The 12,874-nt window shown below is 43.1% G+C and overlaps 1 protein-coding gene across 1 annotated transcript in view; it reads left to right on the top strand.

Annotated features, from left to right (window-relative positions):
* Positions 1–843: 843 nt before the first annotated feature.
* GIPC2 (GIPC PDZ domain containing family member 2) overlaps positions 844–12,874 on the top strand; it is a 99,603-nt gene continuing 87,572 nt past the window's right edge. Inside the window, 1 exon segment of the mRNA NM_001080279.1 lies at positions 844–1,102. Coding sequence (NP_001073748.1) covers positions 863–1,102 — 240 coding nt within the window. The 5' untranslated portion in view covers positions 844–862.

Raw genomic sequence — 12,874 nt, 5'->3', positions numbered from 1 at the left:
GCCCCTACCACACGTTTATGACTGTCACCAGAAGGGCCATCATGTTGTATCCTAAGATGTGGTGCTCTGTAGAATCAGCATCCTAAGGCTTTTATAGAAATTGAGCCAACTTTTTTTATTTTTTAAAGAGGGAAAAGAAGCTAGGAAATGCGATGAGGGAGTGGGTTATCAACTGAAGAACATGCACAACCTGAAAGTTTCGAGTTAAGTTTCACTTGAGGACCTTACTCTAGCTGAGTAGACAGCCTCTCAGATAGCTCTGAGAAACTGCTTAGAAGAGGTAAGGGAGGAGCCACGATATATGAGTGTTTCTGTTGGATAAAAACATGTACTGGAATATCAAAAGATTACTGCTAATCACAAAGAACAGACATTTCAAATTAATGACTGTAGAATTTTCCTATGTAAGAGAAGATGAAAGAGTCTGGGTTCACTGAAATTATTCCTTAAGATATGCATCTTAACTATCTAGGGACACTCTCCAAAGCACAGAATGCTTCCTTGTTTCCGCATCCTGAATTCCCCTCAGGGCGCGGGGTAGGGGTAGGGTCAGCAGCAGAGGCTGATGGTTTGATCTTTGTAGAACGGGAAAGGCAGGCAACATTCCCTATCCTGAGGTCCAACTTTTCTTCTCGCAGATCCCAGAGGGCTGGTGGCCCCTCCGCCTGCAGGTGCAGCTCCTCCCAGTGGAGGAGGGGGCCCTGACCAGACGGGGCCCGGCCGAAGGCCCTCTGCTATTGGCCCAGCCCAGGCTGCACCTGCCTCGAGCGGGCGGGCCGCTGGGCACAAAGTCCAGGGGGCCGGCCAAGGAGGCAGCAGCCCGCTGGCAGCGCAGGTGGGCCGCCGCCCTCGGCCAGGCAAGATGCCCCTGGGGCTGCGGAGAAAAAAGAAATTCAACACCAAGGAGACCTCCCGACTGGTGGAGGGCGAGCATACGGATGCGGCTGTCCGCAGCCTGCCCAGCCCTCCGGCGCCCGCCCGCAGGCTGGTTTTCCACACGCAGCTGGCCCACGGAAGCGCCACGGGCAGAGTGGAGAATTTCTCCAGTATCCAGGAGCTCTACGCCAAGATCGCGGGCGTGTTTGAGATCCCTCCGTCGGAGGTAAGGGCCAGGCGCTGGGGCTCAGCATCTCCCACCCCCGCTGCGCAGGCTTAAATTGGCTCCGGCTGCGCTTCCCCGATTCCGAGGTCGAAAGAGGGACGGGGTCCCTCGTGAGCGCCCCAGGGGCAGCCAGATTGTTTTACTGTGAAGGGAAAACGGCAGTCCCAGGACCGGAGAGAGTCACGTTCTCCAGGCTCAATCTGGCTTCTGGGAAACGCGGGACGACCTTTCTTCCTCATGCAAATGAATAGACTCTAGTAGCCCCAGATTCAGCAGCTTCAGCGGCTTTCCAGCGTCGAGATCTGGTTGGTAAATTAACACCCTTCACTTTATCTGGACCTTGCCCTCCTGTTTCCTCTGCCGGGGTGAGATGGCCACGCTGAGAATCTCCAGGATTGAGGGGCTAGGTGATGCCAAACTGAGCCCCACTTTGTCCCTCATATGTCATGTCCAGCACCAACACTTTGGTGTTTCCAAGAAGATTATTATTCCAAGGGTGGATAACTAAGTAAGTTATACTGAACTGCAGGGGACTAGTTGACAGAAATTTCAGAGGGGCTAGCTCTACATTTGACACCGTATCCTTGAAAGGGGACTGAAATTTGCCTTAATTAGATTGATGGCATGTGTGCCAGCAACTGGAGTTTGTTATAGCTAGTTTCAGGAGACATTTATGTGACTTTTTATACTTAACAAGCTAACTGCAAATGCAGGTGTGAGGAGTTAGTCCAAGAAAGTATTTTGTCCACATTTCAAGGAGAAGCACAAGGTCTTGAGGCCTTGAAGACCTCCCTGGTAGCTTAGGGGGTAAAAAATCTACCTGCAATGCAGGAGATCTGGGTTCATCCCTGGGTGGCAAAGATCCCCAGGAGAAGGGAATGGCTACTCACTCCAGTATTCTTGCCTGGAGAATTCCATGGACAGAGGAGCCTGACGGGCTACGGTCCATGGGGTCGCAAAGAGTCAGACACAAACTGACCGACTAACACTTTGTTGCCCTGAACTCTTGGGAGTACATAGAACTGTCTTTGGCTGTCTGTCCTTTAATGTTGTTTATCAGATCGGCTCAAGTGAAATTGAGGTAAAGACAAAATTCCAAGATGAGATGAAAGAGATTGAAGCTAGCCTTTCAGGTTTCCCAGGCACTGAGGGGTAGGCAAATCACAAGCCCATTCTGTGATGTTTCAGTTCACAAAGTACTCTTGCAGGAGTAATGTTCTTTGATTTTCCCTAGGAGAGTTAGGTCATTTGGGTAGTTAAGTACAGGATTTGGAGACTGATAAACCAGGCTGTGGATCCAGGTTCTACCAGTTACTAGCTGGGTGGCTTTGAACAAATTTAATTTCTCTCAATTTCAGCCATTTGTAAAATAGAGGTAAGAGCCTCTAGCTTGAAGGGTTATTGTGAAGACTGGAGCACATAGATAAACATCAGATTGCGTTGGCATATGGTCAGTGCTTTATATATAGTAACTATTAATAATGTCATTAATACTTAACAATTAAATGAGGGGGCTGAGGTAAAATGTGACTGGCCTTTGGCCATGGTCACATAACTAGTAACAAAAAGGCTGGGCCATTATTTAAACTTGGATCTTCCGGGTTCTAAGCTAAGTGAGCCTGTTAGCATTCTTAATTGAGAACTTTAAACTTCTCTGCTGTAACTAGGGACTCCAGATTTATTTACTTTGCATTAAGTCTTTGTCATCATAATGTGTTATTATTTTGAGCTCAAGATGCATGACTTTACTCAATCCACTTAATACCTGAGAAGTATTATTATTAGCTCTGCTTCATAGATAGAAAATTAATGCTTTGAGGTTTAGAAAATTTTCAAAATTTGTGTTTCATTTGTGTTTCAAATTACATGTGTTTGTGAGGTTGTTTTTTTGGCTGCCCTTCAAGGCATGTAGGATCTTAGTTTCCTGATCAGGGATTGAACCCATGCCTCCTGCAGCAGAAGCGTGAAATCAACCACTGGACCTCCAGGGAAGTCTCTAAAATCAGGGTTTTTCCTGGCTCCAAATTCCATGAGGTTATATTGCTATATTGCTTCCCACGTTTTCCAGGGTGTCTCAGTAATAGCTTGACAACCATGTTCAGCATTTTTGGTTTCCAATGCGCTGACTTGCATTAGAATTTCAAGACAAACAGTGGGTATTATGATGTGTTTTATCAAAGTTCATAAATTTTTGTAACCCTAGGCATATATCTTAGTATGTTGTTGTTGTCTTGTCATTAAGTCGTGTCCGACTCTTTGTGACCCCATGGGCTATAGCTTGCTAGGCTCCTCTGTCCATGGAATGTCCCAGGCAAGAATACTGGAGTGGGTTGCCATTTCCTTCTCCAGAGGACCTTCCTGACCCAGGGATTGAAACCAGGTCTCCTGCCTTGCATCTGAGCTACCAGGGAAGCCCCATGTGTTAGTATTTATGTATATAAACAACGTTTATATGCAGGTTTTCCATTTGGATTAAAAAGAGTTAAGTATATTCAGGATAAAGTATATATGCATCATCATAGTATATGTCAAAGTATTTCGATAGTTACTTTTTAAAATAGTTAATTTTTGGCTGTGCTGGGTCTTCATCGCTGCATATGACTTTATCTAGTTGTGGTGAGCGGGGGCTACTCTCTAGCTGTGGTGCATGGGCTTCTCATCGTGGCGGCTTCTCTTGTTGCAGGGCATGGGCTCAAGCTGTGGGCTTCAGTAGTTGCAGTGCATGGGCTCAATAATTGCAGCACATGAGTTTAGTTGCCCCATGGCATGTGGGATCTTTCTGGAACAGTGATGGAATTCATGTCTCCTGCATTGGCAGGTGAATTCTTAACCACTGGACCATCAGGAAAGTCCTCAATAGTTACTTTTGAAACAAGTAATTTATTAAAATAAAATGCACACCAGTGAGATCCATTTGTCATCCCATCCTCCCAGCAAGAGGAATAGTGGTATAAACTTGAGATGTCAGTGGGGAGGAAACCCCCCAAACAAAAAATTTCTCCCTTTTATATGATTATCTCAGAAGTCCTGCCTTTTCTCTAGAGAGGTGGCTCTAAGGATACAAATGGCACTGTCTGAAGAGCTGTACTTTCTCTGCTAAGGAAGAAAGGGAAGGCTTTGGCCTGACCTGATGGCAGGTGTAGCAGATCCAGGTGGATTTACTGGCAGTCTATAATGTGCCCCTGGCTGTGCCAGGCATGTAAGTCTACATGGTGGTCATCCCATCCTTGCCATTGCACTGAGGCAAGATTCTTTTCATTTTGCCATTGAGCTAAGTGAGGCTCTGAGAAGCCAAGCAGCTTGCCTAGAGTCACGGGACTGGCGTGGGGTGGAGCTGGGATTCGAAGTGTTTCCTGGTTCCAAGTTCACTACGTAGCAGCCATGGGATTCTCAGTAACTTCATTTGAATTCCAAATACAAACCAGCAAAACTTCTTTTTTAAACAAATGATCTTTTCAAGAAAAGCCTCAGACTCAACCACAAAAATACTTACTGCCTCAGAAAGAGGCTGTTGTGAATCTGATAATTATGGATTTCACCTATTTCCTGGTTCCTGAAGGAGGAAGCTAACGAAAGCTATGGGTTGCTTGCAGGGTGCAGTCTGTAATCATTACCTTGAAACAGATGGCCAATTATGCAAAAAAAACTCTTACAGCTGATATCATTTTTCTAAACAGCTAAACGAGCAATTCAGTAAAGGGAAAAAAAATCTCATCTAAAAGAACAGTTAACTCATAAATATGGGGACACTCTTACAAAAAGTTTAACACCATCTTTTAAAATATTGAGGATTCATTTGAGTTGGTCACTACACTCTTGAGCTGTGGTCATAAAACTTGTTGAAGGGCATTTTGATTATCTGAACCACTGTAATTGTTTGACAAGCAGTTTGTGTCTTGATGTGTTTTCTTAATTCTCTATTATGTGGAAAGATTGCAGGAAAAGAGTGAATTTGAAAGCTATTAAGAAATAAATTTTGTTAGATACTTTACATATCCAGAAACTGAAACCTCTAAAGATTTCTGAAATGATTAACTTTGATTTAGTTATATTAGTTTGTATGTGATGTAACTACTAAATAATTTGTTGATTGAATGGGTCAAGCAAATACGGCCCCTTGTCTCTCAATACTTAAAGCAGTCAAATACAAGGTACTTGGGAAGCAGAAAAGGCAAAAAGTGTGATTTTTAATTTCAAGCTGTATATTCAACATGCAATCATGCTATTTGTCTTAAAAAAATGAAACAAACTTTTTCTTGTCACCTGCTCCCATCCCTCCACACTATTACCCCATTTCTCCTTTATAACAAACTCAAAAGTTGCCATCTCCAGTGAGATAACATTTCATATCTCATTTCTCTGTTCAAGACTGATAGCTCCTCATCTTACTTAGAGCAAAAGTCAACATCCATTGATGGTTACAGGCCCTGGGGCCACTCAGTCATCTCTGTTCTTTATGCTCCACCCAGTATGGCCTCCTGGCTAGTCCTTGAACTCTAGAGCCTTAGGGCTTTTGCATCTTTCCCAGAAGCTATCCCTCTTTAGCAGAATGCTCTTCTTTTTTTGTTTTTGTTTTTTTTTTTGGCCAGATACAACCCAGTTTGAGGGATCCTAGTTCCTTGACCAAGGATCAAACCTGCACCCTCAGCAGTGAAGCTCAGAGTCCTAACCAGTGGACCACCAGAGAATTCTCAGAATGCTCTTCCTTAAGTCGGCTCTAACATCGCCTTCTCACTGAGACTGGTACCGATCACTCCATTTAAAATTACAGTACCCCTAAAAAAAGAGGGAACAAAACTCCTAAGTTATAGCACCTCCTGTTCCCTTCAGCACTTAATTTCCTCCATTGATACTAGCATCCTGTATATATTTAACTTGTCTTTTTCCTCTCCCATATACTAGGGTATAAGTTCCACAAAGAATTTTGTCTATTTTGTTTTCTGATGCAGCCCACAAGGGCCTAGAATTGTACCTGAAACATAGTTGGAGTTCAAAATATGTTGAGTAAAAGATTCTTCATGAAAATATGGTATTTAAAAGCCTGAATCTTTAGCATAAAGCTTTAGTACTGATTACAATACTGGTATCTTATGTATGTGTTAATTTTTTTTTTTTAATACTATAGTGTGAGGAAAGAAACTAGTCTTTGAGGGGGTTAGGCATGAGGAGCATCACTCATATCTTCACTGGGGAGTAGTAAGAGGGTGAAGTATGAAGACTGAGAAGCTAAGTAAAAATGACTTGGATCCAATGTTTACGTGTCCACAAATTCCAGAAATTGCAAAGCTGGAATCTCTGTAAGTAGAATGCTTCCTAAGTAAGTTAAGTGTATGGGGTGCTGTCTCGTGAAACCTTCCAGAAACTAAAACTGCTTGCTTTTCTCAACTTGCTGACGCCAGCCCTGAGCCCCTGTGGAAGTCAGTATTCTGTCATCGTGGCACTTTCTGGAGACTGTGAACAGTGATGCAAACTTGATCATTTCCCAGCAATGGCAGATAACTGGCAAGTTGAACAGTGTCTTTCTGGTTCCCATATGAGAAATATAGGAAGATAGAACAAAATGGGGCTCATTGACTTGTATGCTGCTCTCCTAGGAAAAAGAGTAAAAACACAGGTAAATGAAGGAGTTGGGAGTTTGGTGTGCACTTTATCATTGAGATCCGAGGATTATGAAGCAAGCCCAATAACACTGAGCAAAAAGAGTGTGAGAAAGAGAAAGTCAGTTCCTGACATCTGGGAGCTGACCTGATGCTCACAGGCAGGTCATGATGGTTTCATGTTGGACATGATAATTTCATAGAACATCAGCATCAGAAGGGACCATTCTGTGACTGTGATGGGTCAGACAGAAATAAGACTACTCTGTAATCATGTCTGAACAGACAAAAATGCAAACATTGTCCGTACCACAAAAATAATCAGACATCCCCTTGCCTTGACTAATATAATTGACTGAAGCTCCTTTTACCAACCACAGCTTTACTTTTGACATTTTTTCCCACCTTTTAATAAGTTTACTAGGATATTGAGTCATAGATTTGGCCCCACTTCCTGACAGCAAGTCCAAGCTTCCCTAACATCACCTGCCACAAGCCCAAATCTTGTCTAATACCCTCCTACTCAGACTCTCCCCACAGTTCTCCATGGTGTGCTGTCTCCTTTGTTGCAAGGGACAGTAAACTAGAAATGAGAATTCCTGGTGGCTTTTGACTGGAAGGCATTGACAGTGGTCTATTACAACACAGATTCTAAAGGGGCACCCTGAATATGATTTCCCTGATTCCACCCATCCTTTATTTTTTTTCTTTTAAAAGTTTTTTTGGTCGTGCCACACAGTATGTAGGATCTTAGTTCCCTGACCAGGGACTGAACCTTGCCCTTGCATTGGAAGTGGGGGTCTTAACCATTGGACTGCCAGGAACTGTCCCATACCCATCCTCTATTTTAATATTGATGCTCTGATTATACCAGTCTCAAAAAACTACAGGGCTCCCAGTTACTGTCTTATTCCTTTCAGGCTGCTATAAAACAGTAACACCAACTGGGTAGCTTATTAAAAAACAAAAACTTATTACTCACAATTCTGCAGGCTGGGAATCAAGGTGCTGGCATGGTTACCCCTGAAGGCTCAGTTTCCTAGTTCATCACCAGCACCTTCTTTCTGTGTCTTCACTTGGTGAAAAGGGCTAAGGATCTCTCTGGAGCCTCTGTGATCAGGCACTAATCACATTTATGAGAGCTCCACCCTCAAAATTTGAGCAACACCCAAAAACCCCACCCATTGACACTAGGATTTCAACATTTGAATTTTAGGGGAGGGAAGATAAGCATTCAGACCATGGCACTTACAAATAACCCCCACCAGCCAAATGTTTTCTAGTCTGGCCTGCCTGTCTAGAGTCCTGCCTCGTGTGTGCTTAAGTCTCATGTCCTAACCACCTTTTAAATCCAGAATGTTTAACTGTTTAAGTCCTCTGTGCCTTTTCTCTTGATGTTCTCACTTTTTTGTTCTGATAGCTCCTACTCACCTCTCGAGTCTCAACTGTCACCTCCTCTAAGAAGCCTTCTTTGTGAATCTGTCAACCTAGCCATGTTTAATACCCACAACTGCATATTTTAACATAGCATTAGCACATTTAGTTACTTCCCTATCTCTTACTGAGGGCTGGGAGGATATTTTTCCTTAAAATCTCATTTTCAGAGTTGCTAGATGGTTTAGATGCTCCATTAAAGTTTAATAAATAAAAGTAGATGATGGAAGATATATGTATATGTCAAACAGATTCATTTTGCTGTACACCTGAAACTAACCCAACATTGTAAATCAACTGCTGCTAAGTCGATTCAGTTGTGTCCGACTCTGTGTGACCCCAGAGACGGCAGCCCACCAGGCTCCCCTGTCCCTAGGATTCTCCAGGCAAGAACACTGGAGTCGGGTTGCCATTTCCTTCTCCAATGCATGAAAGTGAAAAGTGAAAGTGAAGTCGCTCAGTCATGTCTGATTCTTCAAGACCCCATGGACTGCAGCCTACCAAGCTCCTCCATCCATGGGATTTTCCAGGCAAGAGTACTGGAGTGCGGTGCCATTGTAAATCAACTACACCCCAATAAAAATTTTAAAAAATAGATGATGAATCCAGTAGGAGATGAAGCTGAAGATGTAGACAGTAGTGAGATTACAAACGTCCTTAAAGGTGTATAGGTTTTATTCTGTAGGCAATAAGAATAACTCAACTGTTTTTCAGCAGAGGAGTGATCCCTGGCTGGTGTTTTATCAAGTTGAAACACAACTGACTATTCATTTGCTGTGTTTTCTTCATAAAGTTTTGTTTAAGTCAAATAGGATGGTATTTTCTGGAACTGCGCAGTACTATCTGAGAAGTTCTAAATATACTACAATCATTATGTGTGCTCACTATGCCTGTTGAGCATCAGCCTTGGTTTTATATGAAGAATGCAAGCAAAATCAAAGAAACAACTCCCGCCCCCTGCCCCCCGACAGGAGCTGTAACTCGTTTTGAGAAGTGGGAAGTTACTCTCACCAGACTGTCCTATAGACCTCGTTGCTATGAGGAGGATAAGAAATGGATTTAAGATTGTTGCTCTGTGTTCTGGAGATCCTCTGAAGTAGGTGTGTAAACAACAGTAGAATCAAGTCTGAACCCCTCCCCAAGCCTCTGCTACCTCACAGACAGATGGTGGCCCCTTTGCCATCCCTCCCCTGCACCCACCCCTCCAGACATCCTGAATGCATGTGCTAAGAGATGGACACACTCAGGTTACCTTGGACAATGTGTATGTATTTGTTAGGACATACAGGGAGGTGAGGAAGCCCAGAATCACCTCTGTAGCTGGACAGTCCAGTTCTGTAGACTGCTGGAATATCACTCATGCTTGTCTGAGTGAAAGCAGTAACTTTAGACTCTGGGAAACCAAGAGCAAGTCCTTTACCTTCCCTCTCTGCCACTCTCTCCCTACTTCTTACTCTTTTAGTGTTAAATTTTATTTATTGATTGATCTACTTTTTATCTGTCTTGGCTGTGCTGGGTCTTTGTCACTTTGCACAGGCTTTCTCTAGTTGTGGCGTGTGTGGGCTACCCTCTGCTGTGGTGTGAGGACTTCTCATCGCAGGGCTTCTCTTGTTGCTGAGCACAGGATCTAGGTGCATGGGCTTCAGTAGTTGTAGCACTCCAGCTTCATAGTTGAGGTGAGGGGCCTCAGTAGTTGTGGTGCACAAGCTTAGTTGCTCTGTGGCATTTGGAATCTTCCTGGACCAGGGATCGAACACATGTCTCCCACATTGGCAGGCAGATTCTTATCCATTGCGCCAGCAGGGAAGTCCCTCTTACTCTGTTCTTGACTGTCCTCTCCTTTGATTTTGCTCCTTTAAGGCCCTTATTGCCTCCTCTTTGTGTCTTTGAGGTTTGGCCTCTGTATTTGTGTCCCACTCTGTCTCAAACTTGAACTGCTTGAGAATGAGTTTCTGTTGGTGAGTCAGGGTACAGGACAGGTGGGGCAAAGGTGGCCTGTGGATCAGTGCTCGTCTCTGGTCCAGTGTAGGTCCTGTAGTACAAAGGCAGATGAACAGCAGATAAGGAGTCCTGTTGGAGAGGACACTGGGGAGAATATGTAGCCCGAGACTTCTTGATTTAGGGGTGTTGAAGATATCTTCCATGGCTTGTACAGAACGTGAGACTATTCTTAGTTCTCTGATTTTTGTCTATTCTTCCCTTTACCTGGAAAAATACTGTGATTCTTTCCCCATTTACTCTGTTAAAAGATAAACTGAGCCTTATTAAAATTGAGTATATTTGAACAAAAATTGATTTGGGCAGCAGCAAAAACCAGAAGGGGAGTTCTGTGCCAACAGGAGTCAGAGGCAAGGTTTTTATAGAGGAGTGTGTGCATGCATGCTCAGTTGTGTGTGACTCTTTGCAACCCTATGGACTATGGCCTACCAGGCTCCCCTGTTCATGGCATTTTCCAGGCTAGAATACTGGAGTGGGTTGCCATTTCCTACTTCAGGGGATCTTCCTGATTCCTGATCCAGGAATCAAACCTGCATCTCTTGCATCTTCTGCATTGGCAGGTGGATTCTTTACCGCTGTGCCACCTGCAAAGCCCAATTTAGTTATATGTGTATATATATCTTTTCTTTTTCAGATTATTTTCCCATATAGGTTATCACAAAGTATTGAATAGAAGTCCCTATGTTATACATAGGTTCTTATTGATTATTTTATATACAGTAGTGTGTGTATGTTAAACCCAAACTCCTAATTTATCCCTCTCTCTCCTTCTATCTTCCCTCTTTGGTAACCAAGATGAAGTGTTTTAAACTCAGTAAAAATCTTGGGAAATAGAATGCCATGTAACTGATTCAATAAGGTACAGTAATATGAATTGAAATAAAATTTTAGGAGCTAAGACATTTTCTGCTTTTGTGATATCAAATATGTTTCTTAGACATTTGGGATTGTGGTATCACACAAGTTCTTTTGTAGTTACCTCAAAACTTTTTAGATATAAACATGAGAGCTATAATCAATGCTATGCTATGCTATGCTAAGTCACTTCAGTCGTGTCCGACTCTGTGTGACCCCATAGACGGCAGCCACCAGGCTCCCCGTCCCTGGGATTCTCCAGGCAAGAACACTGGAGTGGGTTGCCATTTCCTTCTCCAATGCATGAAAGTGAAAAGTGAAAGCGAAGTTTCTCAGTCATGTCCGACTCTTAGCAATCCCGTGAACTGCAGCCTACCAGGCTCCTCCATCCATGGGATTTTCCAGGCAAGAGTACTGGAGTGGGGTGCCATTACCTTCTCCGGCTATAATCAATACATAAGATATATTCCTAATCCAGCCTGTCTCATCTCTTGACCTCCTCTTCAGTGTTATTAATTATAACCTACCTTCCCTTCCATTTGTTGGCTCTTAGTTAATGAGCCAGAGAAGGCAGTGGCATACCACTCCAGTACTCTTGCCTGGAGAATCCCATGGATGGAGGAGCCTGGTGGGCTGCAGTCCATGGGGTTGCTAAGAGTTGGACACGACTGAGTGACTTTACTTTCACTTTTCACTTTCATGCATTGGAGAAGGAAATGGCAACCCACTCCAGTGTTCTTGCCTGGAGAATCCCAAGGATGGGGGAGCCTGGTGGGCTGCCGTCTATGGGTTGCACAGAGTCGGCCATGACTGAAGCGACTTAGCAGCAGCAGCAGCAGTTAATGAGCATATCTATGTTTGACCAAAGGCCACCAAAGGAAAATGGTTTCTGTGGTTTTGTTTTATTCGTTCACTAAATCTCCAAGCAGAAATAACTCTCTGAAGCAGAAGTCCACAGTGGAGCTACATAGTAAATGTTATTTAAAACCAATTGTTAATTTAATTGAAAAAATAATATATGCACTTAGTGGAAAGGGTATCCACTTTTTTTTTGGTGGGGGTGGGGGGTGGGGTGGGAACCATAGTTCCCTAGTCCTCTTTCCCCAGAAGCATCTGGCTTGGCCACTTTTTTGACCATCTTTATAGAAAAATAAAATTTGTGAATTTATAAGTATGTGTGTGAAAGTAAATACATATCTATGGGGATGTAAACCTCCTTTCTACTTTTAACCAAATTAGGAGCATACAATATATCTGTTCTGTACAGTTGGTAGTAGCAGAAGCAAAAAAGTGGACCTGACACTGAAGCCTGGAGATGACAAGAGTCACTGCAGTCTTTTCAGGGTCACAGAGGGCCATCAGAGTGTCATTCATGTCAGGAGAGCTGATAGTGTGTCTTTAATGGCAATGAGCCAATTTTTAGTAATTTCTAAGAAGCCTGTCTTCTGAAAATATTTCCTGTACTTTTGCTTCCCTGTGTCTCCTTATGATAAACCCCTATCACCTGACATAACCAGAGGTATTCATTTTTTAAAAAAGTGGAACTAGAGTTGAGTCATAGCATTATGTTTCGGGTATACAACACAGTGATTCACAATTTTTAAGATATGTTCCATTTTTAGTTATTATAAAATATTGGCTATATTCCTGCTGTTTTACAATGTATCCTTGTGGATTATTTTTTATATATAGTAGTTTGTACCTCTTAGTCCCCTATCCCTCTCTTTCTCTCCCTCCTTCCCTCTCTCTACAGGTAACTACCAGTTTGTTGTCTATATCTGTAAGCCTGTTCTTTTTTTGTTGTTCTTTATTAACTAGTTTGTTGTACTTTTTTTAGAGTCCACATATAGGTGATATCATATAGCATTTCTTTTTTTCTGTCTGACTT

Source organism: Bos taurus, chromosome 3, assembly GCF_002263795.3.
Source record: "Bos taurus isolate L1 Dominette 01449 registration number 42190680 breed Hereford chromosome 3, ARS-UCD2.0, whole genome shotgun sequence".
Lineage (NCBI taxonomy): Eukaryota > Metazoa > Chordata > Mammalia > Artiodactyla > Bovidae > Bos > Bos taurus.
This window is presented reverse-complemented; position numbering and strand designations above follow the sequence as displayed.